The 27,123-nt window shown below is 42.2% G+C and overlaps 2 protein-coding genes across 2 annotated transcripts in view; one reads left to right on the top strand and one right to left on the bottom strand.

Annotated features, from left to right (window-relative positions):
- The window catches only part of mettl24 (methyltransferase like 24), a 55,762-nt gene extending 47,349 nt beyond the window's left edge, over nucleotides 1–8,413 (top strand). Inside the window, exons 4-5 of the mRNA XM_084082416.1 lie at nucleotides 1,222–1,447; nucleotides 6,880–8,413. Of these exons, the coding sequence (XP_083938542.1) occupies nucleotides 1,222–1,447; nucleotides 6,880–7,197 (544 nt within the window). The 3' untranslated portion in view covers nucleotides 7,198–8,413. The remainder of the gene's footprint in view (nucleotides 1–1,221; nucleotides 1,448–6,879) is intronic.
- On the bottom strand, nucleotides 8,297–26,542 carry cdc40 (cell division cycle 40 homolog). The gene is made up of 15 exons (XM_084082415.1): nucleotides 26,352–26,542; nucleotides 24,743–24,829; nucleotides 24,499–24,628; nucleotides 24,315–24,401; nucleotides 23,303–23,445; nucleotides 22,953–23,049; nucleotides 22,652–22,791; nucleotides 21,916–21,990; nucleotides 21,139–21,184; nucleotides 19,142–19,243; nucleotides 17,766–17,881; nucleotides 16,239–16,372; nucleotides 11,589–11,665; nucleotides 9,581–9,725; nucleotides 8,297–8,953 (listed from the first exon to the last, which is right to left on the bottom strand). The coding sequence occupies exons 1-15, from the start codon at nucleotides 26,535–26,537 to the stop codon at nucleotides 8,776–8,778; spliced, it is 1,743 nt and encodes a 580-aa protein (XP_083938541.1). The 5' UTR covers nucleotides 26,538–26,542; the 3' UTR covers nucleotides 8,297–8,775.
- Nucleotides 26,543–27,123: the final 581 nt, after the last annotated feature.

Raw genomic sequence — 27,123 nt, 5'->3', positions numbered from 1 at the left:
TCTCAATCATCGCTTACGTCAGCTCGTTTCTTGTAGCCTGCTAGTGGGATGCATTTAGGGACCTGGGTGGCTCATCTCTGTGATGTGGAACTGTGAAATGCACTGCCTCCGCCTCAATTATGAAATGCAGCCGCTCTACAAACAAGACACTGGGGAGTGGAATGGAGAGATTCTTAACTGAAAGAGGAAAGGGTGAGGAGAGCTATTCAAATGAGAGAGGGTAAGAAAGAGAGAGAGAGAGAGAGAGAGAGAGAGAGAGAGAGAGATGGGTAAAGTGCCTACTCAGATTTAGACATAACGTTAAGCTTTACTGAAGAACAGAGGTGCAGAAGACCACATAAAAAGTGGGGATGACAGGAGAGCGAAACATGAGCCTTTGTCAGCCATGAAAACATTTCAGCTCATAGCAGCTACCAGAAAACATTTGATTTCCACCGCAGAAACCCATACTGTCATGTTTTGAATTATTCACTGGGCTGTGAAGTGGGACATTTTCAGAGCCAAAGTCAAGATCAGACTCATGTCACTGAGTAGCTGTACAAAATGCAGCCTGTAAGTCCATATCTCCACATCAGGTTGTATTTGTCACTTGCATTTCCTTGAGGAGGTTCCAGTTGGTCCACAGGAAAATGTGTTAATATAGCTACAAAATCAGTTTAATCACTTCAGGTATTAGCCGATCTACAAGCTCACAACATGTTGTGCACTTGTAGATCTGCTATAAAAAAAAATCTTGAACAACAAAAAGTGGCAGTGGCTCAGGGCGGCAGTTGCTCAGGGGTAGAGTGGCCGGGTAGAGTGAACTGGAAAACCGCAAGGTTCCCAGTTTGATCCCGGGCTGGGGCGCTCCCCTAGAGTTAGTATCGAAGTGTCCTTGAGCAAGACGCTGAACCCCTAATTGCTCCCGATGAGTTGGTTGGTGCCTTGCATGGTTTCCTCCGCCATCGGTGTATGAATGTGTGTGTGAATGGGTTAATGGCAAAATCAATGTAAAGCTATTTGGATAAAAGCGCTATATAAATGCACCACTTAACAAAAATACATGTTCATTTGGGGGTCATTGACATGAAAAAGTTTGAGAACCGCTGATTTAAATGCATACCTTATACTCCTTAGTTGTAAATGACAATTTAACTCATTAGGTCCATCTCATTCACCCACCCCCGTGTTCTTTCTTCCAGTCCATCTGAACCCCGCTCACCTGTGCCGTGTGTGTTGCAGGTTGGGCGTGGATGACAGGTCCATTGAGCGTTCCCTGGCGGGGGCAGGCTGTGAGGTCCACTGCTTTGACCCCAGTCTGAAGCAGGCCCACCTGCAGCAGGCCAACATGTGGCTCCATCGGCTCTCTGTGGACTGGAGGGACCCCAATCCTGCCATTGCCGCCCAGCACCAGCACGCCACCACCAAGAAACTGGCCACCATCCTCAACGACTTTGGCCACAGACAGGTAGAGAGGTCAGGGGGGACACAGGGTTAAAGAGGGTAAGGGTAGGGAAGGATAGGTACAGAAACACCCATATGTGAACATATAAACAACATACATCTGGATAACATAACTGGCATCTATCTAAATAGAAAACATGCCTTGTTATGCTTTATGTAAAGCATGTCTGGTGTATGAAATGTGGTGTACATGTAAATGTGCATTGCCTTACAGGGCATGAGCAGAGGAGAGTAAAGTGTCCAGCCACTGGGCTACTACTACACAAAAGGCACATTCACTTGTTCATGTATAACACAGAGGAGTATCTCAACTATAAGTTTTTCACACACCTGCCTTCTTCAGCAGCTCGTCTCTGCACAAAGGATAATACATTTAATACACACTTGTGATGCTCTGTCATTATGCTAAAGAAAGCCCCATGAGACATGATGAAAGTTATTTTCTTTCCACTTTCTTTCAATGCACCTCAAAACAATCACATGCTGCAATAACAGCCCCCCTTTCCTTCCAAGCACTTCATCATTCATTCATCCGCCGTCTCATTTCTGGCTCCAGGTGAGAAAATTCACTCATAGTGGGGCTTTTCTTCCTTTATACATTATATCATGATGAGGATTGCTTCTACGAACGCCCCCTGGGAATGGGTTCCACCTCATCAGATGTTGATCTGCATACAAGATCAATCACACACAGATGCCAAACTCCCTGAAAGCATGCATACTAATCAGCAGTTATGGATCAAGTGAACATGTCTGTCTCTGAATGGGGTGAATGCAACTCAAGGTCAAATGAGATTCTCTGTGAGATGACATTGAATCTCTGCGGAAGGGTAGTTATAGTCTGTCTGGAGAGAGAAAAACAGTTTGTGTTTACACCTCAAACTCTGAGTTAACTTCTCTCTCTCTCATATCCATCATTATGCTGGGCTGTTATGTTGGGTATAAAGTTTGGCAGGATGGTATCTTGTTCAACTCATATCTCACTAACTGCACCACGCCTCTTTCATCTCTCATTCCCCAACAACACTCACTCATCCGCTTTGATGGCTCCGGCCTTAAAAATGACGGAGATTAATCTCAATGTTTTAGCACACAATTGAACACAGTCACACAGAACATCAATCTGCTTGAGACGGATTAATCTAACCACATTTATTTTCACTTTTCCACACTTTTGACTCATAGCCCATTTTCATGACTAAGCACAGTTTAGTAATCAATCTTTCCTCTACGCAAGCAAGCGTTTTAATCAGTGCAAATTTCAATCATCCTATTGAGCAGAATGCCCATAAGGGACATGGTGATGCCTTCACATTATTAGCAAGACCACGCTCAGAGGCTTCAGGCGTTCACTTCTCCTCTCCTGGAGCCTCATGTAGTACAAAAGACTTAAGAGATGGTCAGCATGTCAACATAGAGATGTGACAGGAGTGAATCATCGCTGTCGGGTGGAAACCTTGTATGTCAAAAAACTGTTACTTTTCAGGAAATGGAAAAAAGAACCTGCATGTGTTCCAATGGATCCAATGTAGTTATTCGGTCACAAGCTCTTATTCATACTTTTCATTGGTTCAATATTTATGAAACCTACTTTCACTTTTTCAAGATATTATTTTTGTGAAGAAAAACACGTTTAAACATGGAGATATGACGTTTCAGCCTGACAGCAATGAAATGTGTTTCCATGTCTGTGTGCACTCACGCTTGCGCACATGTCCATGTGTGTGAGTCTTATAGCCCGACCCCCCCCCCCCCCCCCCCACCCACACACATTTTGTCACCTGTTTTAAATGCAGAGCGATGCACACATCTCCATAATGAGCTTTTAATGCGAGTACACAGTGTGCTAGAAGAACAAGCAGCAGCCTCTCACTTGCTCAAAGACCTTCACCCAGCCTTTCTGGTGTGGGAAAGCAGTAGTCCATGAACTGATGAGTCGACACTAAAGGTTGAGAAATTATTACTGACGAGTTAAACAATTTAGAGATGGCTCACACACAGGTCTACACACAGCAACATTTTCAGTGTTGATTTTGCTCACGGTGTAAAAAGGAGTCCATTTTGGATGCGTTTTTGGACTCTCAGAGGTGCTGTGGTGTGTTTTTGTTGGGGGAAAAGGTTTTGTTAAAAAGTTACCGTCTATATTCTGATAGTAATAATCATTGCTACAAAGTGTTTGTTCAGGCATCTCCCCATCTCTCCAGTTCTTTTGAAAACAGAAAATACATTTTGAGGTCACAATATCAATTTGATCCAATCAGGAGAGAGAACCCCAAAAGCCAATTTATCAGCTTCAGTTTTATTAATGTTCCAGTTCCAATTTTGTCTGTTCGTTTTTTTGTTTCCTCACATCCAATTTCACTTGTTTATCAATATCCTGCATCATTTATGAGTTCTCTCTCCTGATACACCCTCTTCTTTAAAATGACAATGAGGATTGTATTGTGTTGTCTCCACAAAGGCCTGTCACCATGACCTTTTCAGCAAGCAATCACATTTCAGATACAGAATACTGGACAGGACAGTGAATCACCTTTGTCATGACAACAGCACTGACGAACCATCCTGCAATACTGTCGATATCCAGTAAAATCCTCAGTGTTCATTTTCCATTTGTAACTCTCCATTTGGACGCTTACATTTGTGCACTCCCTCAGAGTTAAATTACAGGAACAGAACACTGAGGGCCCAATTTTGGGTCTTAATTACCAGGTCTTATGTCTTACCTTAAGACCTGGAGGCGTGGCCACCCATTAAGACCTGAGGCTGTGGACCCCCATCTCAAAATATTTTATTCCAGGGACCCCCCAGATCGAAGCAAGGATTTGAGTTACAAATGTTCACGATTTTAAACAAATAGCAGATCTACAAGCTCGTAGCGCGGCACTCGGTGCCGCACTATATGCTTGTATATCTGCTATTTTTCAATAGCCAAATAAATCTAAAACGACACAGATGCGTTCCCGGTCTTAATGGGGTAAACAGACTAAAACAAATGCCTTACAGGAACTCCACAAATGCCAGGTGGTACACTACTGTTGGAAAATGACACCGACACACAGTGGGGTCTACGGCCATACAGGGCTATACAGATACATTTGAGTTGAGTTCCATCCTCTCCTCTACTTTAAGTAATTCAATACATTTTATGATGATAATTTCTCCAATCTACAGTAGAGTCCAGGGGTCATCCTGACTCTCACAGATCCACTTCCACACTTTGAGTTAAATTAACACTCATCATTCGGACATGTAATCACTAATTAAAGCCCCTATAATCTCTCAGACAGAATATGCATCTTTGTTTCTATACAGTATAAATGTACTTTATAAAAAGATGCAATTATTTAATGTATAGATTAAATAAATTGTGATAGTTTTTCCCTCTAAGAAAAACAAAAACAAACTCTTGAAATGGTCCCTAGTGTGGAGCAACGGATCCAATTTATTAGAAGCAATGCTAATTGCTAGGATTAGTCCACCATAAAATGAACTAATTTCAGGCCAATTAAAAAAGGCTGTGTCAAAACATTCATTGAGAGCTGTTGGAAAGTCAACAAATATGTTGTTTGTTGTTTATAGTAGCCTGGACAACTTTTCTGCAAGAGTGCCTCCAAATGAATTCATTAAAATTTGGCGAAGTAGTTTTCCCTAATCTCAAGACTGCTTTATAGAAATAATTACTGTGGATGTTCCATCATAACAGGACTCATTGAGCAGAGAGAACAAAATGTGTAGAGTGTACTCACGTGTAGCTGCAGCAGAAACATTGACAAAGTCAGCATCTAGAAGCAGGAATTTCAGTTGAGACTTCAGAGCACATCACTGAATAAAAAAAAGTCAGTCTCAGCAGGTTCCAAGGATACAAGCTGTGTTACTGAATTGGTTCATGACAGTATCTGAATGCAAGTCCCAAATTCCATCCAAAGATCAATCAAATTACTACAAAGTGCATTGAAGGAGACACTGGCAGTGCAATACAAACAGTGTGAAAGGGTTTATCTTTTCTGGTAATGGTTACAATTGATTTGAAAATAAATTACAGACACCACCTACAATTACTTTAGACTCAACTAAGTAGTCATGTAGCTACTTGAAGCCACTCCCAATTAAATATATCACAAACTCCACTTGACTTTACTGACATAAAATGTCTAACCTTAGTGTAACTAAGTACTCCACCGTAGTGACATAGTTAACCATAGCTGCTGGTATTTGCTTTGCTACAAAGGTAGAATTGATATTGTGGTGACATAGGAGTCGGGTTTATTGAGGCAGAAAATACAATTCATGTGAAGTCCTCTGGCAAAAACTGTAGACTTCACATCTGTTAGACTGAAAGAAGGTGCTTTTTGGCAACATGATCCAAAAGACAAACAACCTCCGCCACACACAAAAAAACAACAACACCATCCTTGTTGATGACCGCGGCTGATATGGCATTGCAAGGAAATCCAGGTCCAATTAAAGGAAAGTATCTTTGTGTGAGGGGAATATGACAGCCCAAAGGGAGGGATGAGCCAAGACAGAAAGGACATCATTTGGTCATGTTCTTTCGGGAAAGCACGTTTTATCAGAGTTTATGAGACTTGTTCAGCTCCTCTAATGAGTGGTGGGATTTCTGTAACATCACTGAAGACATGAGATGCAGTGGAATCTTTTAGTGCCTTCTTCGTTGCCAGGTTGGCTCGGCTACGGAGTCTTGTGTTGAAACAGTGGCAGATAATGTTCTACATTTAGCTGAAAGACAGCACTTCTTCCAATTAATTCCCAGGCCCCTGGCTGAAGAACTGTGCAATGTAAACATCTTAAGCGTTTAACATGGACCAGTAAACAATATCCAGAGATATTTTTTGCCTAAATCTTATACTCAGCTAAATATATCCACCTTCCAGCCTGCCATCACCACTAAAATAGCTGTTGGAAGATGTGCCAGCTGAAAGGAAATGCTAAATAATTCAGTGGCATAATTACATGTTGAACCCTGAGGAATAAATACATGCACAATAATGTGCCTATTAAACACACAAAGGTCACAGAGTCATGGTCTCAAGGAGTCCAATGAATGGAAGTCCCATGCCTCAGGGTGTGCATTCAACTCTGACCATGCATATCATGAGTCATATATCGCTTCAATAGAACATGACTCCAGGATGCTACTGATGTTTATCTCATAAAATGTTTGTTCTGCTCCACCCTATAGAATGCCCTACCACAGCACTGTCAGTCCTCTCTCTGTTTCTCAAGCCATTGTAAGTCTCACTATGACCCAAATGACAAGACAAGACGTCTACTAATGGCATAACCTCCCTGTCCAGTTTTCAGGGAACTATCGATATCAAGTGTCTCGGTGTGCATTCTTTCTACAAAGCACGTTACAACGCGGTGTTCAGCTGGTAAACAAACACACTTTTTTCCTTTGTCTCTCCGCTTCAGGTGGATGTACTGAAGGTGGACATGGAGAGTGCAGAGTGGAAGATTCTGGAGAACTTGATTTTAGAAGGCGTGTTGGACTCGGTGGGTCAGCTGCTCCTCGAGGTCCACCTCCACTGGGCCGGCTTCGAGGTGGCCGGAGACGAACCGTCGGTGGTGCGCTACTGGTTCAGCCTTCTCAAGGAGCTCGAGCGCACCCACTTCCGATTGTTCTACTCCCACAACGACGTGGCCAAACCCCGCCTCTTCCTGCATAAGAACGTACTGAATGCCAGCAGTGCTTACACCTTGGGCTGGGTCAACACACAGTGGAAGCCCTGATGGATGCACTGCTCAAACTAATTTAGTGTGCTGGCTGGCAATGCGTCATGATCATGTTTAAGACTAAAAGCAAATGCTTTATGTTTGTGTATTACATATTTTCAGGTAATTTGGAGAAACCTCTGGTATTAAGTGTGACATTTCAGCAAAGCCCAGTTCCCCCACTCTCTTTAGACTGTCAGTCTGTAATGACTATGTTTATGTGCTACTCATAGTGGCCATGTTGCTGGCTAGGGGGTCAGCCATCTCTGTCATCATGGTCTTATCTAGGGTTGGCCCACAGCCTGGCTGGCCTGCCCGATATTAGACAACCTGTCCTCCAGCCAGCATGAGAATAAAGCCCCCTTACAATCTAAATGAATTCAGCTCAATGCCTCTTCCTACAGGAAAAGGGCACAACATGTAAAGGGGTAGCCAAATGAAAGAAATAAAATAAAAATACCTGCATTGTTGGAATACAATCTGTGGCCCAACAGACAGATGAGGAATACAGGCAGGCCCACACTTCCACTTTTAAAGTGACAATCTAGAATACAGAGAAATATCTGTTATGTCAAGCATGCCACAATACTGTATCATGATTGATGTTATGTACATAAAGCATTTGTAGCAGATGCTTAAAGGTATTCGAATTGTAAGAAAACAGGGTATTTTGAATACGCGTGTGTGTGTGTGAGAGAGTGAGTGAGAATGTTTGAGACAGAAAGAAAGATGAAAAGCAATTAGTTCTGAATGTTATAGCTTCTGGCATTATAATAGAAAATGTCAATCCTGTACCCACATGGACTCATAATTTCACCATTTTGTCTCACCCTTTCTCGTCTGATAGTCCATCGGTCCTTCATTATCTGTGCCACTCCAGAGTCCAGACAAACTTTGTCACTGGAATTCATTAGGAAACTCCTGCACAGGGCAGACAACTTTAATCCACTTTCACGCTTTGAATCATTAAAATTCCCAGAATGTTTTGCTGCAGTTGAAAAGAGCAGAGGAAGAGAATTTACAGACTTTCCTGTGGAAAGCTACCGCACAACAAACTTTCTTCACTGACTTTCTACAGCTAACATGGACGCAACAGAAGAAACGCCAAAAGAAGACGTTTGACAGGCAAAATGTACAAAACGTTTATTTCCATAAAGGGACAGTCAAAAAATTGTTACAAATGAAGAATGTATTGTTTTTGCCCAGGATCAAAAAATAAAAATTATACAACACATTTCTGACATCACAGATTAAAACAATGAACGTGAATGGGTAAATGGGGGAATTAGTTGGTGAGTTAAACACCTCCTGTAGTACAGTGGACTTTCAAAGCTGTATATGTTTTATCTTTACATGAATACATATGGCTCTGTTAACAGGGTATAAAAATACACTTAAGACTGGATACCAGTCCTATGGCTTTAACACAATTCAGAAAATCCATGAAAGAGAAAAGCTCTGTTTTCATCTCTTTTTAAGCCTCGTTCTATACTTCCTTAAATGGACACAATATCTATGTCAATACAAACACCGTGTCAGGGGATAGCCCCCCCCCCATTCCCCTAGACTACAAAAAGCCCCAAAACAGGCACAGGTCTAGTCCCAGAGTTTGATCTGCCCATCCCAGCCACAGGTGATGACCTTAGAGGTCTCGTGGGGATGCCACAGGGCACTGATGCACACTTTGTCGTGGGCTTTGATCCTGTGGTACAGCTTGGTGGTCTTCCAGTCCCAGATGTTGAGCTTCCCATCTGCATCTCCAGACACCACATAGCTGGAAGGGAGAGAGAGAGAAGGAGAAAAGCCAGAGAGAAAGTGGGAGGTTAGATTTTTTTCTGCTAAAAATGTCTCCTGTCCCACTTCACCTGCTGAAGGTGGAGAATTTGGGTCTGCGTTACCATGGTTACAGAAATAAAGTCAGTCCACCTGCTGACAGACGTTGTGTGAGATGGCACGTGGGTGTTAGGTAGGTGAATATGCGAAGTAGCAGGTCTTAATTGGAGTTCCTGCTTAAATAAGTGAGTTTGCCCCAGTTAGCTACTATTCAGTAGATTATATATGTATCCTGTATGTATACTGTATATGAGACCAGGCTGTTCTGAACACCTCTCTCTCAGCTGCATTCATTTTATACCAGGGGATACGAGTGTGTGCATATAAATACATATCTCCTGTGCCATCTTACACTAAGTATTAGTGTTGCGTAATTAAGTTGAATTAAACAAAAAATTATCCAAAACAATTCAAATTGCAATGACTATTTGTAATTTCTACTAGGGTGGCCATCTAGTAAAAACCCAAGGTCTGTCTCCTCTGATGAGGTCAACAGTTGCTGTCTACCCTCTTAGGGGGGGGGGGGGGGGGGGGGGCGGTTAGTGAAGTGAGAAAGGTAAAGTCCTACCTCATGTCAGGGGAGAAGTCCACCTGGCAGGCATAACCGGCTACCATATGACCCTTGAAAATCTTCTTCTTGTTCAGTCTGAAGCGGTTCTGGGCTCCGAAAATCAGAATCTGGTTGTCCATGGACTGGCAGGCTAGCCATTTACCTGAGGGGGTTGAACAATACACCGTTTCACAGAGGGATGAAGACAACAGCATACAGTTTTCTTATACGAAACCACCTAATACATACTTCAGTGCATTAAAGCTTTATTATTATACCAAAGATCTAGAGGTAGCTTATGTAGTGTTGCTACAAAATGTGGTCCATTCAGTATAATAGCATGTGCTTGTGGCAAAAAGATATACAAGAACACACAACTCAATATCTACAATGTAATTAAACTACGTAATGATATGGCAAATATCTATAAGAGCTTAATAATTAATAACTTAGCAATAGTTTACTAGACACAGATTTTAATTAAATAACGTAATGACAGTAAACATTTATAAGAGCATAATAACTTACTACATAACTTACATAGTTTGCCGATAATACTCCTACAGATTGCTCTAAATGTTGAATTCACATTCAGAATGTTAATCAACAACTAAGTTCCTAGTGTTGTTTGGAGTCGTATCTTCATTACACTATATGGTCTTGTGATATTTTACATTGTGTAGCAGTACAGGGTAAACCTGTGGTATTGTGCCAACACTACCGTAGTGGCTTATGGTAGAAAGTCCCTTGGGAACACAATTCTTACATATTTATCGGCCAGAACTACAAGGCACTTCTTCCAAGCCTCGTGTGGTTTCGAATGAAAGCTGAACTAAAAAAGGTAACCACTGGACACAGATGGCTGGGAATGATGCCAAGAAAAGTTATTTACAGCTACAAAGAAAACCCCCCCAATGAAAACATTGATGAAAGATGGCAACCGGACTTTGACTGGAATATTCCACAAAGGGCCACTGATGGTTGTTCTCACCAGCATTAATCAGTAAAGAGGAATGCTATTAAAAAGAAGGAAAAAAAGCTGTTTGAACAGCGTGTGTTCACTTGATATCTACTTGGCAGAACATTTTAGTTCCAGACATCACTTGAGTCTAAATGTTGCTTTATAGTGATGGAAACTGCTGCACAGCTGTGCTTTCACAAATCAATGCACTTCTTGAAAAGAAACATGGTGGGAATTATTAATGTGGCTGAAAAACGTGTGTGCAAATGTATGTAAATTTAAAGAACTGTTTGTGTGTGCATGTGGTTGTGTGTGTATGTACGTGCACCATTCTGATCTACAAATAAAAGACACTTCTATCTCCAATTATACACTGCTGTTAAGTGCAGGAGAATGAAAAACCTCTTGTCTATTTCTGCAGCCCGATCACGCTCCGTCTCTTTGTTTAAACCAGGGGGAAAGGCCCTGAAGCTGGTGTCAGGGACCTGGATGTCATTTAAGAGTAAGGGGAGAAAGAGAATCGTCCCCGAACTGAAGACTTCTCCATTATTAAGGACAAGCCATCCATGTCACCACAAATATGAACACTGCCCCCAAGGAAGGAACAGAAGGAGGGGAAGGAAAAAAAAACATGTGGGAAGGAAATGACCGAGGAGGATGAAAGAACAGAACAGAGTGAGATGATGGAGAGTCGCTTCAAGATGAACTGATTCAGTGGTTAGAGAACGATTATGGGCTACATTTGCTTAGTCGGGACCATATGTTTGTTTTTGTGGTACGCTGCACACAGACATTTGTTTAGAGGGACTTGTTGAGCCATTGTTTGCAGCAGTGATTGGCTATCTCTACTCATGCCGGAACATGTAGCAAGTGCAGGTCAGATTGCTCTATTAATGCCCATTTGAAGGTGATTAGAACAAAAGAGGCTACACTTTATTAAGACTGCATATCTATCCACTTGTGTCTATCTATCCACAATGAAGAACAGCTTTCAAATTTCAACCAGATTATTTTCAACCTTGTTTGATCGAGTATCCATGTTCTGCCGTGTCTAATTTTACTTACCATTGGGAGAGAGGGTAACAGCTGGCATAGAGTGCATACTGGGCTCGGCAATGTACTTGAAGTCCACAGGGATGTCCCTGGAAAACACAAGCAGCGTGGTGAGCACACACAAGCACGACAACTACAAAGTAAAATCCTCAGTGTACAATTGTAACCAAATGGATGAGTACAGGTCCTAGTTAAATGCACATTGACAGAGGATTTTACAGTGCACTCTGCTGACAGCAAAACTTCATAAGCATTCATAACGCAACTCACAAATATAAATACACAAAGTCATGCTAGCTTTGGCATAACAGATTATGACACAATAATCACATAGATATTGCAAAACAAGGCAACAATGTAACCTCAGTCGATCTTGGCATCAGTTGTATAAATAATGGTAAACGGTCTGAACAATGTTGGTTTTAAAGACCAGCAGCATCCAATTATCTATTCAGCCCTTTGCTTGTTCACCCTTCTCTTCTCTCGCTGCTCTGGGAAAGGACCTAATCTATCTGAACTTTGATGGTCTGCAGTGCACAAGATCACTTAAGTGCTATAGTGCTGTGTGTATGCATGTGTTTTAGCATGACAGGGTGATACGGTGACCATTTGTGTCTCTTTCTGTCCCACTGCGTGTTATACGCCCCTTATGAGAAAGAAACAGTGAGATAAACACAGACAGAGTAAGAGAGAGCAGCAGCACTGAGCCAGTCAAGAACTGAAGCAATGGCCCTCCCCCTCCTCGTGATGACAAACAGCTGGAGAAATGTGATCACGAGTATCATCACTTCGACACAAGGGCGTCCCATCAATAATGGCTTTGAAGAAAAGAAAGAAAGAACCCCCCCCCACACACACACACACACACACACACAAAAGCTCAAAACTTCAGAGGGGGTCTCTGCGTTTGTCAGAGCCAACGTCTCCAGACAAGCCAAACTCTGAAAACAAAGTAGAACATCAGATCTCCCCTTGGAGTTCCAAAAATAACGGATTTCCAAGTTATTTTTGTTTAGACAGAATCTGGAAGGTTTGTTTATGCGAGCTAGAAGAAAGCAAAGCGAAGGAAACAAACAAACAAACATGTTTTTGTCATGTAACCCATCGACTGAGCCTGTCAAACTCAAAGTTCTTTGTAGTTTTATACAAATAAACTTGGGCTTGGCCAAGTCTCCACTGTTATGGTCCAATTTATACCTTCCAATATACACTAAGTAGTGAAGACAGTCCCACGTGTGTTGCTGAGGGGAAATTAGACATGCAAGCTTTGAAGATTGGTGTGGTGTTGGGGAGAGAAAGGCAAAGAATGAGAATGCAACAGTAAGTTTACAAAACATAATCATGTAGAGCCAACATGGTATTTTTCATGCCCATCAATGTCGGTGGAATGTTTAGAGTAAGTTGACTGAAAGCTGCTATTTTTCTACACAACTATTGAGTGAAGGTAAAGCAGAATAATTCAGAATAAATACAGAAGAATGGGAACCCGACAGCTTGGATCAAAAATCCCTCATATACTGTCCAACTCTGTACATTTCTCCAATATCTTACTAGATCAGTTTGTTAATCTGCATGTCTGTCTGTCCGTCTTGTTCTGAGCCCATTGTCTCTAACTCCATCTCTCACCGTTTCTGTGTTTCACCCTTTATTTGACTCACAAGGCCCAGTGCTCCTCCAAACCTCCCACACTCTCCCCCTCTGCCTTAATAGCGTGATCATAATAAAAGTGTTAATGCCATCCCTGGCACAGTGGAGCGCATTTTATACCTTGAGCATAATTCCACTCCGAACCATAAAGTAACTCTCCATCCCCCGGGAGATAGACCTATGCAACAGATAAGAGTTAACTTCCACAGCCTACATGGTACACGTGTGTGTATGTTGGTGCATGCAAGTCAAAATGAGGATAGAATTTTGATTATATGTAGGTGTATGTGCCGTGTTTTTCTAAAGGTTTGTGCGCAAGGCACACATTTTTTTAAATAATTTGTCGATACGTTCATTTTGCATTTATTTTGATAATTAAATATAAAACTTTCACATATGACATGCGCAAAATATGGATGTCAGGTTGAATATACATATATATTTTAGGGTGTAGAATTTGCCTAGTAAATGAAAAAGGTAATGAATAACTTTTTGTATATTAGTTGTATATAATGCTATAATAATGTGTGTTTGTCACAAAATCCCAAGGCACACCTGGACTTGTCTCATTGCACACCGCTTGGGAACCACCACTGTAGACAGTCGCCTCGCTGTCCCCCCCCCCCCCTTTCCTACCGCTCTTCAGTGTTCGCTCTCTGACTCCGACTCTGTTATGGTGATACGTGACTCTGCTACGCTAATTCAGCCTAAATCCGCTAGGCAGGGCTTAGTCTGGAGCTCTGGTGAGGGAGGGCGAGGGGAAAGGCGGGTAGCCATGAGCCAGGTGGTATCCGTGGGAGAGAAGGGGGACAGTAAAGCCTCTCTTTGGCCTGACATTCAACCCCTCCCTCCCCCGCTTGCCTCTCACTCTGCACTGGAGTTTTTTAACATTGACATTTCAGCCCTCTCTTGGGACTAATGTGGAAAAGGCAAAACATGAAATAAATCCTTGATGAATGTTTGCATCCGTCAATTATTGTGTTGTTGGGGGGGGGGGGTATTAGGCAGATCCAAAAGACGGGGGGGGGGAATAGAAAATCCATTCCACAATAATACTGTTCCTTGAATAAGGGCCCCCCCTTCCAAGAAGCCCCAGGAAGCTCGCTTTATCAGCAAGCCTTTAAATATTTATCATCTTTGAGCAGCAAAACACCAGTTTGTTTATCGGCATGGGAACCCCCCTCTCCAGCTTATTTGCAAGGTTTTCTCTGTGGGCTAGTTGATTAGTGATAGTCCTTGACAGCAGGAACACCGAACAACAGATTGTGTTTTTTCTGCAACCCAGAGGAAAATACAGAGTGAGATGACACGACACTGAAGACAGCGTGGCAGCTTGGCTCTGTGACTGAAGTGTGAGTGTGAGACAGGAAATGATGGGGAAATGGAATGATTTGAATGTTTTGAACATGGTCTGCTTGCTGCATTCCTATTGAAATGATCTAAACATTGGAACCGTGGTGGAATCCTTATCATTTATTCTATTTCTTGGGATCATTTATTCTATTTCTTGGGAAGAATATGTGGGGTTTACTGGGGTTGTTCCTGCAAAAATTATACTCTCGATTTTAACCACACGAACCCTAGTGTCCTCATTCTGGGGCGAACAGCAAAAATAGCAAATCTACAAGCTCAAAACACGTCGCAATGTGACATGTTGTGGTCTTGTAGATCTGCAGATCTCCATTGACAAGGCCTCATGTCCCCCCGTACAACTGGGCATACACCACCATTGTATAGGGAGGTAGTGACAGGTGTTAAGAGCAGACGTGTTGTCTAACCTTGTCATAAATGTCCCTGATGAAAGGAGAGTTGGCCCGGGCAAATGCTATCCTCATTCAGAGCTACTTTTGTGTGAGTAGTTCAAATGTTTATCCCATTTCTCCTGTTAAATAGGACAGATGAAACGGAGGCCTTTCAGGGGTTGCTGTGGCGCTCTGCAACAAAGTAGTAAAAACAGAGCACTGAAATGGTCTCTGCAAACTTTACAGCATTGGCTCCGACTTCCAAAAGAAATCCCACCAAATGCCATTCTGCTGCCGCTACGTCCTCAGTCGTTTCATTGTCGTTCTCATCATCCATCTTCTTGCCTTTTATCTATCCGGGGAATGCTCTCCCCTAGTATGCATTTTTCATTAACGGCCTGCTTCACGTTCATGCAGTCACGTACATTCACAGGCGGGAGCTGCCCTGTGCAATTACCGCCTTCCATCGTTGGCTACGGAGCAGCTTCACTGGAGCTCGTGGGAATAAAGATTCGCCCTCAAGGCAACGTTGACGGTGGTGGTTGTGGGAGCGGACAGCATGACTTATTTTTCTGAGGGACCCAGGGATTTGAAGCGGCAATTTTTAGTGAATGACTCACCAATCTCTGTCACTCTGAAGACAGGGGGTCAAAATGCGAATACGCTAGTAGGACTGTTTGAGGCTGTTTATAGGTTTGAACTAGGCGTGGGCGATATGGCAAAATATCACATCACGATTTTCTTCAGGCAGGATCACGATCCACAATCTTAACGCGATTATTTTTCATGTTGGTTTTTAAGTTACTGAACAGTGCAACCAAACAATTTTCCCTATTCGAAAACATAATTACTGTACAGATTGGGTCAGAGATAACATTAAAAAGGTTGTTAATTAAGACTTGTTTGTTTTGGCCGTGTAGCAGCTGGCTGCGTAGTTGCAGCTGTTGCAGTACGGTGCTGGGAACCCCTTTGACTGTGCTTTTTCTTTTCTGTGTTTGCGTTGCCATCCGACGCGCAAACCTTATCTGTGCAAACAATGCTTAATTTAGTACTCTGTCTGATGATGGAATTGCAGGCTGAATATAGCCAGACTATATTATTTCTGGCACACACTCGAGCATCAAGCTTAACTGTTCCAAAATCCAAACCAAAATGCACCAGTTAGAAAGTGCACTGCAGCACAGTACTTACTATCTCTCTGTAAAGGCAGATCGTAGAGAGATTTTTTCCTGACCCAATATCGTCATATCACATAGCCCTAGTTTGTTCTTACCACTCCCACACCCGAAGACTCTTGTCATCCGACGTACTGACAAAGCGACGGTTCTCATCCACAAAGGTGATGGTGTTGACGGCACCCAGGTGGCGGTCGTACTCCTGCACCACCTCACCTGTCCTGGCGTCCCACTGAGAGAGAGAGAGAGAGAGAGACAGGAGGGAGGCAGGGAGGGAGACAGTCAGACGGGTGTAATATCATTTGTTCATCAGCTAAGGACAGAGATGTCAGACATGTCAATTAAATAAAAACACACACAAAACAGCTTCACTGCACTGCAGGCATAAGACATAACTCCGTGTACACGGTTCTAATTAGTGGAATAGATCCCACTGCTCTTAGGAAGCAGAGGGAAGATACGCGTAGGGACTCTGCCAATTAGAAAGTGCAGTCAGAAGAACAGTGATGTGGTGAAATTGTGTTAATTGCACTGATAGGGTAACATTAATCAGCTCCATCAAAAGAGGTACCACGATTTTAAAGAATTTCTTTTTTTTTGCATTTTGTTCAAAGAAAGATTACACCGAATTCAGCTCTTTGGACAGCAGTGAAGAGACTATATTTCAAACTGGGAATAACACAGATTATTTATTATATAGCATTATTTATTATATAGCAATGACCCATACACAGTAAAATAAAATAAAAACACTTCATTCAACTCAAGAGTGGACACATGTAACTAAATGGACCCATATAAGGTTCCAGTCGTTAACTCTTCAGAGTTAAATGAACACAGTGATATTACGGTATAGAAGAATTTAGTTATTAAGGAGTTGCCATTTCATTACAGACTGTTTTCTTTCTCCTCTCTTCCTTATCCTCACACCAAGTCTGATTCCATCCCAACAGGGTTCATGATTAATGTCTTGCTCTAGTCCCGTCACCCACTGTGTCTCTCTACACACAAACACACACCCTTCCACTCTGAAGATGAGACAGGAGTGCATTTCACGCTCTGTGGGCATAATATTTGTGTGCGTGTGACACACACGAAAATGCTCATATGCTCACACCTCACTGCCTGAGAATTACATGAGGTGTCATGATAGGACATGGGATATTTACTAGAATGCCCTGCACAGTAAAATGCTAATTTAACCCATTCAATCCGGGAACGCATTTTAGATTTCTTTGGCTATTCAAAAATAGCAGATATACAAGCTCATGAGCTTGTAGATCTGCTCTGATCTGATCTTTGAAAAATCATGAAAATGTGTGCAAATCTTTGAACATATACATTTTTTAAGCGAACATTTGTAAAAATCTTTGCTTCTGGGGGTCCCTGGAACAAAATATTTTCCAAATGTTGGCTTAAAAGAAATACATATTCAAAGATTTGCACACATTTTCACGTTTTTTCAAAAATAGCAGATCTACAAGTTCATAGAGCTTGTATATCTGCTATTTTTGAATAGCCAAAGAATTCTAAAATGACAGAGATGCGTTCCTGGATTGAATGGGTTAAAAAAAGGGGGAGGTGTGTGGCAGTGTTATGCAGCACAAGCACAAGCCGACATTTACCTGAACAATCTTTTTATCTGACATGCCAGCCACAAAGAGGTTCTGTTTGTCCTCGTCTGGGTTGAACTTGACGCAGTACGGCACCTTCCTGTTGGTGAACCTGGAGATGCACTGGCCTGTGGAGAGACGCAAATTGAAAGTCACAGATCCAGAACAATCCACACAAACAAAGAACAAAAAAAAGGTTACAGTTAAGTTGTTTCAAAGATTAGGGCAAAGCTGTATATCATCGCTGTTGGGCGGAAACCTTGTCCAAAACAGTTCCTTTTTTATTATTAAAAAAATACGTTTGATCTGCTATATTCACTACTTTGTGTGTGACACTTGTATGATGAAGTAGGGTATTAATCAACAAAAAAACATAACAAGTTGAAATATGGAGATACAGGGTTTCTGTCCGACAGCAACGATATGTATAATGCTATATCCAATGCCCTGTAGACCCAACCAAAGCACAGATCTACAACAGTACATTCATTCTTTCTCTGGATTCATTCAAAAGCAGTCTAGCAGTGCAGTGATGCAGCAAGGTTACCACTACAGCTAGAGGAGAGAATTGTAACCTTTTAAATGTAACACATTTCCGTGTAGAAGAAGAATGGTTAGAATAATATTTAAAATGATAAAGTAGCCAAACTCCTGTCACAGCATATTTCATTAGAACGAGGCCTATAACTGGGACGATAAGTTATTGTTCCAGTTAATGTGTATTCATTCCACATTCATCAATTGTTATTAGAACAACTGATAAATGTGGCATTCATTCATTATTATAATTATCCACAACCATCTGTACATAAACACAGGGAGAAACAAATGATACCGAAATTCAGCTTACATTCAGTTTATCATCAATGAATAATAAGGAATCTTAGGAACCTATTTAGTGCTTGTCATCATGACCGACATGATACGCAATCAACATAGACGCTTAGTTAATGTGGCTCTCCCACAGGGGTTCTGCTACACAACAGGTAGAGCATTAAACTCTCCTCTGCCCTCTGCTGGAATGGCAGACACACACACTAAAGAGTTCACATTAAATTTTGTCTGCTCTTGCATGAACCCAGAACAAAAAGATGCTGAATAATGTTCAAATCACACACACACACACACACACACACACACACGCAGCAATCCTTCAGCAACACTGACGCTTTCATAAACCCAGCCTTTAAAAAAAGAATTAGATTAAATGCAACTCATTTAAAGACTGGGGCCACAGACAGATTATATTGCAGTTATAAATTGAGTTAGCCCATGTATGGAACAAACCAGCTTGCCATAGGGATTCTATTCCCAGTTTTTCTTGTACAACAATGTATTCAGAAATCAGTTGCTCAAGAAGTATGTCAGAGCAGAGCGATGGAACGCACCTGTTTCAGAGTCCCACAATTTGAGGTAGCGGTCATACGCAGCACTGAGGAACTGGGTCCCGGTGTTGTTGAAGCAAACATCTCGTACTGCTTTGCTGTGGCCTAAAGCAAGACGACAGCAGGGGAAAAAAGTATATGTTAAAACTAAAATAATAAGAATTCCCATTTGGCATCTTTCTTCTGGTCTTATTACCCACTTGTGTTCATTAGTTTGACCCAATTTGAGGAATATGAAATCTGGTAAAAAAAAAAAAGAGGTTGAGAGAGAGGATATGGGGGTTGGATGGGGTTGGCGGTGAAGTGTGGGTGGGATCTTTAAATGCACTTGGGAGCCCATAGTGAAGGTACATGTTCTTTTAACCCATTGAGACCTGAAGCGGATTCTACATGTCTCCTAAATCTCAACAGTATTCTGAAAAACCTATGTTTCTATATCAGTGGTGCTCAATCTTTTTCATGTCAAGGTCAAGGACCCCCAAAATTATATGTATTTGGCCGCCGACCCCATCAAAATATTTTGTAGCAGGGACCCCCATGAAGCAAAGATTTTAGTTCAAAATGTTCGCTTTAAAGATATTTATATTCAAAGATTTTCACACATTTTCACGAATTTTAAAAAATAGCAGATCTACAAGCTCATAGCGCGGCGGTGCCGCGCTATGAGCTTGTAGATCTGCTATTTTTGAATAGCCCAAAGTGTAAAACAATGCTTTTTAGCTCAAATCTAAAAATGACGCAGTTCCAGGTCTTAATGGGTTAAGTGTTTTCCCCACCCTGCCTGACCGCCTTTCTCTGCTCCTCTCCAAGTGCCAAAAGCTCCATGCATGACTGTGCCTCTCTCTCTCTAAATGCCCTCTCTCTTTCTCGTTTGGTCCCACGGGTCTCACAGCACTTGCCTGTTCACCTTCCTTGTTAAGGCCGCCCTTTTATCAGGGCTACACGGCTTCCATGGCGATAACACGGCCTACAGAGAAGCTAACTGCTCTGCTCGCCTGCCTGCATTCTCACTCACTTTATTTCGGATTGCTGGTAGACTATGGGCAATATTACTGCAGTGGAGAACCTTGATGGGGTGTGCTGTGCATGCGCCTGCGTGTGGTGTATACACCTGCATGACATATATACATACATACAGGTGGCAACCAAGGCACAAATACAGTCCTTCCAGAATGTATCCCAATATTTTAAAAAGCACACGTGTCCATGCACACAGGTCTTTACGCTTGCTAGATAAACAGAACACATGGACGGCAAGTATTTGTGTACTAGACTGATACAAGAAACAAACAAAACAGAAAACATTTAAGAACATCCGGTCTGTGCCCTGCTGCCACACACAAAATCCTCCCTCATCCAGTCCCTTAAACCATGCAGTGACTTCTTGGCTGACCCATCTCTCTCTCTCTCTCTCTCTATCTCCATCTCCTGTTTCCCCTGCCTGCATTGGCTGGCTCTCCATTCCCCCCCGCCCCCACCCCCCCCACACCGTTCTCCACCACGTCCCCCTGGGCTGTTGAATTATACATGCTCTGTGAAGGAGCTGACAGGCAGAACCACAGCTGAGGGGAAACAATCTCCGTTTCGACAGCACGCTGTCTCTGGGAAGGGTGACCTGCATGCATTACCCCACCCCTGTGTGCGCGCGCACACGCACACAAACACACACAGTTGGGGGGGGGGGGGGGGGGGGGGGGCACACGACACATCCCCGTCAGCAGATGTGTCATTAGCATTCCTGTAATGCTGAGCTCGCAATTCCGTCTGTGTTGTGAATATTTCTCAAAAGAGCGGGCAACTTTTTTCTTTACACCTTGACTCCTTTGATGATCAGTTGAGGTCGGTGAAATGGCTGCATCTCACTGGCACCATTTCGCATGCATTAGTTTACACTGGCAGCACATTTACATGAATCCCTCGGTGTGAGCTAGAACAGAAAAGGGTCGAGGTGATGTTTGCACTGCAGACGTCGTGTGTGCGTTGGTATGAGGCTCACTCACCGATAAAGGTCCGCACGCACCTCCTGTCGTTGTACACCTCCCACAGCTGCGAAGGGACGGAAAATAAAAAGTAAGAACCGATTCTGGAAAGCCTGAGACTCCGTCTTGACAGCCAGTCGGATTCTTTGTCTCATGGTGGAGCTGCTTGGAGCCCATATCACGGCGAGAGCTAAATCAAAACTCACTACAGGGCTCATTAAAATCTACCAAGCCCTCTAGCCGAGCAATAGGGAAGACCAGAGGCAGATGGTGACAGGTGAGAGGCTCAAGGATGGACTGAAACTAACAGGTTTAACAGCAGGACAACTTTGATTAGTAAAGAAGAGAGGGGGAAAGGGCAGAGATGGAGGACAGCATGGGGTTCTTTCTGTGTCTTGAGCAAAACACAAAAACTGAGAAGGGCACATTTGTAGTTGAGGGAAGAGACTGTGAGGTCAAAGACAAGTGAAAGGAGGAGGAGAAATGCATAGATGAACGCAGGCAAAGATGCCTTACGTGTTTTTGTGCAAAATATATATAGTTTACAACAGCGCATACTAATGCTTTTGTTGTTAACATATGACATGGCCAGAAAGTAATCATATTTGATTCTACTAATCATGCGATTCCTGCAAAAACAGTAAGCTAGGGCGAGACACGTCACGGATATTGATTATCATTTTCAGTAGCCAATGGGACGCGATTAATAAATAAATAAAATCAGTGCAGCAGTTCAAAACACAAAAGAATCATTTGGTGTTTTTATGTTTTCAAGTGCTATGGAGTAGTGCTTGATACCTTGATTTTACAGTCCATGGAGCAGGAGAGGAGTAGATGACCAGAGGCTGGGAACAGGCGGATTGCACTGACTCCCTGAAACACACAAAGGAGGAGTTGGCCTAATTAACATCATATTTTCATGTAAGCGGATACTGGATAAAACATTATTTCAGGATTGAGCTTCAGACCATTAAATGGGATTAAACCCTCTTTTATTTTCAAATTAGCCTCTGAAAGCAGCAATGAGGTGCAAAGAAGACCAGCCAACTTAAGAATCTCCTCCCTGAAGTAGACTGGCACAGCTAAAGATTGAATCAGATCATCTTTCCAGTTTGCAATATTTCTACTTCAAACTGATGGTTTTGCGATATTTGTATTAGGAAGAGCCTGAGTCGAGTCACACTGTATAATCATGGATGTCTCAGGGCTGTCATGAAAGAGCCTATTCAAGAGCTCCCAAGAGGTTTTCAGACACTGCCAGTCGAATTCTGCCAAGACCACAGCATGAAATGCTCTCAATCGTGGGCCAACAACACACCCACACACAACTAACTTATAAAGTGAAACTGCACTCGTCAACCTTGAAATATGCTCAAATTAGAAAACACACTGAAAAGCTAGCTCTCCTATGCACAAACACAGGAAGTCCCTCGAGCGCCCGAGCAGCTGGTGGTGGAATTACAGACAAACCTGTTAACTTATGACTAACAGAACAAATAAACACATGCACACACAGAGATCTAACCCCACCGACCTTTGTGTGTCCAGACCAGACGTGGATCTGTTTTTTGGGCAGGTAACATTTGTCTGGGACATCCATGGTGCGCAAGTTGATGCCCACATCCTGCGGGATGTGCAGGTAGGACCTTCCCTGGTAGTCGTACGCGTCTTTGACTGGAGTCACATAAACACATAAACGCACAAGAATGTTACTAGTGCTACATTTCTACAACATTTACATTTGCAAAAAAAAGTTTGAAATGTTTTGTGACACAAAAGAATAGAGTTGGCGTGCTGTTCTACTTGTTGACAATGCATAAAGAAAAACAGATTACCATGTAGAACTGTCTTCTCTTCTGCTGGAGCCTCCTCCTCGTTCCTTCCCTTCTTTTGCCTTTTGGCCGTGATCTCATCTAACTCCTTCTGCTCCTCCTGACAATCAAACAAACAGAACAAGAATGTCATAACACTTCTCATATGAGACACAACAGGGAACATATAGAGTACATATATACTGTATACTCACACACGCACATACTGTGTGTGTACATACTGTATGTGTGCGTGTGTATTAAAATATACATTTTTGTCTCTGAGATATTATTGCTTCTTCACCTCTTTCAGGATGAAGGACTAGCAACATCATATATTAAATATATATATCTTATGCAGGACACAACATTACCTCTGATGGTTTGGCCCCATCCTTCTCATCTGCATATTTGGCCCACGGTCCAAGGAAATTGTCAATCTCTCCTGCATCTCCTCCCTTAACCTTTTTACGCTTCGCTGCCTCTGACTTAGGACCAGCCTCAAACACAGTTAGTCCTGTGTGGAGGAAGAGATATCATCGATAATGAGATCAATTAAATTAATGTAATTTCTATCTCCACTCAGTGCTCAGCTTTAACAAAAAGAAAAAACTCTTTCTACTTTGTCTGTTGCCTGTATAGCCCAGACAGAGCTGTCAATGAATATTCCATATTCGAAGCTATGACTAACCTATGTTGGTTGAATATTAAAAATAAATGAACATTCAACTGTGAAAACTAAGGCTGTAATTTACAAAAAATCATAATCTGCCCATGGGCCGATGTGACCTGGGACAGCAGCTGGCCTAGCGAGATCACAGAGCCACTGCCAGTCATTTGATCCAGGAAAGAGAACTTGTTTCTCAGCACCAGCCACGGTGCAGAGAGAGAAAGAGATGTCTGTGGTCTTCAAATTAAGTTTTACGGCACACAATATTTTGGGAGAATTTTGACAGCCCTAGGCCCTATCGACATCACTTTTTTTTTTAAATCACTAACAACAATACAGACGTAAGGAGCTTAACATTCCAATAACTGATACTATCAGCTGATATTTTTCTGATTTTCAGACATGGTCAAATATTTAACTGCCACCAATGTTTTTTTGTGAATCAGTGCTTTACTTAGTCTCACAAAACATAACATATAAAACAAGGATATAAATACATAAAACAAATGTCTTATCATCAGTAAGTCTTTACATAACATCATGGACTTCCACATCAACTCTGATCGGCTGATTTAGTCGGCCAATCAATATACAGTATATCTGTCGGGCGCCACTAGCCCAGCACCTTATTTTATGCGCATGATCACTGTGATTAATCGTGCAGTACAAAAATAACTGTCAGAGAAAATGTACCAGTAAATATCAGTGGGAAATACCTTTATTTTTCTCTGCTTCATCCACGGCCCCAATATAATGGCTAGAAGTCACTTGATTTGTGTCAACTGATGGATCTAAAGCATAGCCTGAAAACATACATAGGACACACAATAATGCAGAACTTAAGAATGAGAAAATTTTCCTCTTTTATGAGACATTACTGAAGCCAGGATTACACCTTACCATAGGTAGAAAACGTCCTCCTTTGCTGTTCGAACATGAAGTCATTGACATGAGCAGCCTCTGTATAGCCAGATAACATGTTCCTGGGGGCAGCCATCTGCTGGGATTTATATGGGTTGACTGGCCCAAACTAGTATGAAGAAAAAAAAACGATGACATACATTAAAAATGCACAGCAATGGTTACTACTGGACATTAAACACTAGTTTGTGAAACAGTCCTTCTGTCAGTCACTGAGCCATACCTCTGGGGCAAACATGGTTTCATAGGTTGGGTTGTAGGTGACTTCTTTCAATGATGGGTCCAGGTGTGTGCCGGTCTCAACAGCCTCCTAATATGATCAAATAGGAAAGAAAAAGGGTGGGGTCAGACTCAGCAGCCAAAATCTCACAAGTGAACAGGTCATACAATACCAGCTCATTTGCCAGTCACATATTTATAAGATACAAGGAGACATAAGAAGTAAAAGATTCTTGATTGACCGATTCTTCATTGATAAACAAAACATATGTATCCAAAGCGTTTGAGATGCACAACATAATAGTCAGAAGGAGACAGAAGCGAAGACCATTCTCCAAAGGGGAGCACTGAAAGGAGCTACATTTTAGTTATGGTAACTAAGTACATGTACTCAAGCAATGGCAAATATTGTACTTTTAGTCCACTACAATTATTTGACAGCTTTACAAGTAACTTTGCACTTTGAAGATTTCAATTATTATCACAAAACACACATTACCCACTTCAGCCCTATATGCAGTTCAGCCATTTGAAAATAGCCAATCTACAAGTTCATGCAACGCATTGTGAGCTTGTTGATCTATTTTCAAAAGACATTTTCTACAATTGGAAATTGTGAAATGGGACATTCTGCATAATGACTAGCCTGCTTTCTACATTTGGTACTTTGAAGTACATTTTGACACCAATACTTTTGTACTTTTTCTCAAGTAAATTAGGAATACTAGACTTCCTACATTGCAGTATTGATACTTTCACTTAAGTAAAACATGTGAGTACTTGTTCCACCACTATCCAAATGCGTACATCATCTTCTATTCATAATAATGTGCGTTCTATGGTTTAGACCAGGGGTCTTCAACGTTTTCAGGCCAAGGACCCCCTAGCTGAGAGAGAGATGAAGCAGGGACCCCCATTATATTGTATAAAATTGTGTTTCAGATTCAACCTTCTTTGTTTACTTCTGGTCTGCTCTTTTTTCCCTCTACACCTATTCACCTGTTTCCTAGGCTGTGTGTTTTCCACTTCCTGTCGATTTGATCCAATGAAATCCAATGAAACTGGTCAGATGACCAATGATATCCAATGAAATCGACAGGAAGTGGAAAATACACAGCCTAGGACATTGGTTCTCAAAGTACCCCCGGGGACCCCCAGGGGTACTTGAGGGAGTTCCAGGGGGTCCCCAGCTAAATGATGGATAGGAACCAAATGGACCCTTATGGGTCTGGAACTCTGAGTGTCCAAAGAGTTAAATTAACATTGCTTTTATAATATAAATTGGGGTCCCAGAGATAGAAATGCCATTAAATGGGGGTCTGTAGCCCTAATGCATGTCAAACTGGGGGTCCTTGCAATTAAAATGGTTGAGAATCACTGCTAGAGCCGTAAAAATCGTCACTTATTGGGGGTCCCTGGCATATCTTTTCAAATGGGGGTCCCTGGGCTAATATGTGTCCATTTGGGGGTCCTTGACGCAAAAAAGGTTGAGAACCACTGTTCTATTCATAATAATGTGCGCTTAGACCAGTCGCCCGCGTTCCGTTGCAACGTGAGTTAGTATCTCAAAGCTAACTAGCATTAGCTTACTAGCTAGGTGCTTTTAGCATTACCTTTACGGCCACCTCTGGAGCGGAGTTGAGAGCAGCCAGAGTCATGGTGGGGGCTGAGAGGAGAGGTTTGAGGTGGGCCAGGGCGTCAGGGTCCATCTTCTCCGGGCTGGTGGCCATAGGTTCAGACTCATTGTCGGAACCAGAGTCGGTGCCATATGAAGCGAGTGATGCTATGGCGGCAGACATCTTGAATGTTGTGAAGTCGACCCGGTGTTGCCAGGTTTTGTGAGAGACATAAGGAGCCCTAAAGCAGTGGTTCTCAAAGTGGATTTCGGGGACTCTCTGAAATAAGTAACTACACTTTAGAAACAAGCCCAAATCAGTAACTACACTTTAGAAACAAGCCCAAATAAGTAACTACACTTTAGAAACACGCCCAAATAAGTAACTACACTTTAGAAACAAGCCCAATTAAGTAACTACACTTTAGAAACAAGCCCAAATAAGTAACTACACTTTAGAAACAAGCCCAAATAAGAAACTACACTTTAGAAACAAGCCCAAATAAGTAACTACATTTTAGAAACAAGCCCAAATAAGTAACTACACTTTAGAAACAAGCCCAAATAAGTAACTACACTTTAGAAACAAGCCCAAATAAGTAACTGCACTTTAGAAACAAGCCCAAAAAAACGCAACCTGTAACTACTAATATTCACAAGCAACTTTACAGAAAAACAAGCCCAACATCGCTCAAATAAGCGGACATGGCAACCTGGTAGTGAATGCAACCCAACGGAAAAAGAAGGGCGGGACTTCCGTGTCTTCTAAA

Source organism: Gymnoscopelus microlampas (assembly GCF_963454915.1).
Source record: "Gymnoscopelus microlampas genome assembly, chromosome: 16".
In the NCBI taxonomy this organism is placed as follows: Eukaryota; Metazoa; Chordata; class Actinopteri; order Myctophiformes; family Myctophidae; genus Gymnoscopelus; species Gymnoscopelus microlampas.
Note: the sequence above shows the minus strand (reverse complement) of the source record. Positions and strands in the feature narration are given on the sequence as shown.

Bases quoted from the DNA above. Each gene is read 5' to 3' on its own strand.
- cdc40 (XM_084082415.1), bottom strand. From the start codon at position 26,537: ATGTCTGCCGCCATAGCATCACTCGCTTCATATGGCACCGACTCTGGT. The intron at 21,991-22,651 runs GTCGGTGGGGTT...TGTGTGTTTCAG, and splicing joins TCTGGTCTGGACACACAAAG to GGAGTCAGTGCAATCCGCCT. The intron at 9,726-11,588 runs GTAAGTAAAATT...CAACCCCCTCAG, and splicing joins TGTTACCCTCTCTCCCAATG to GTAAATGGCTAGCCTGCCAG.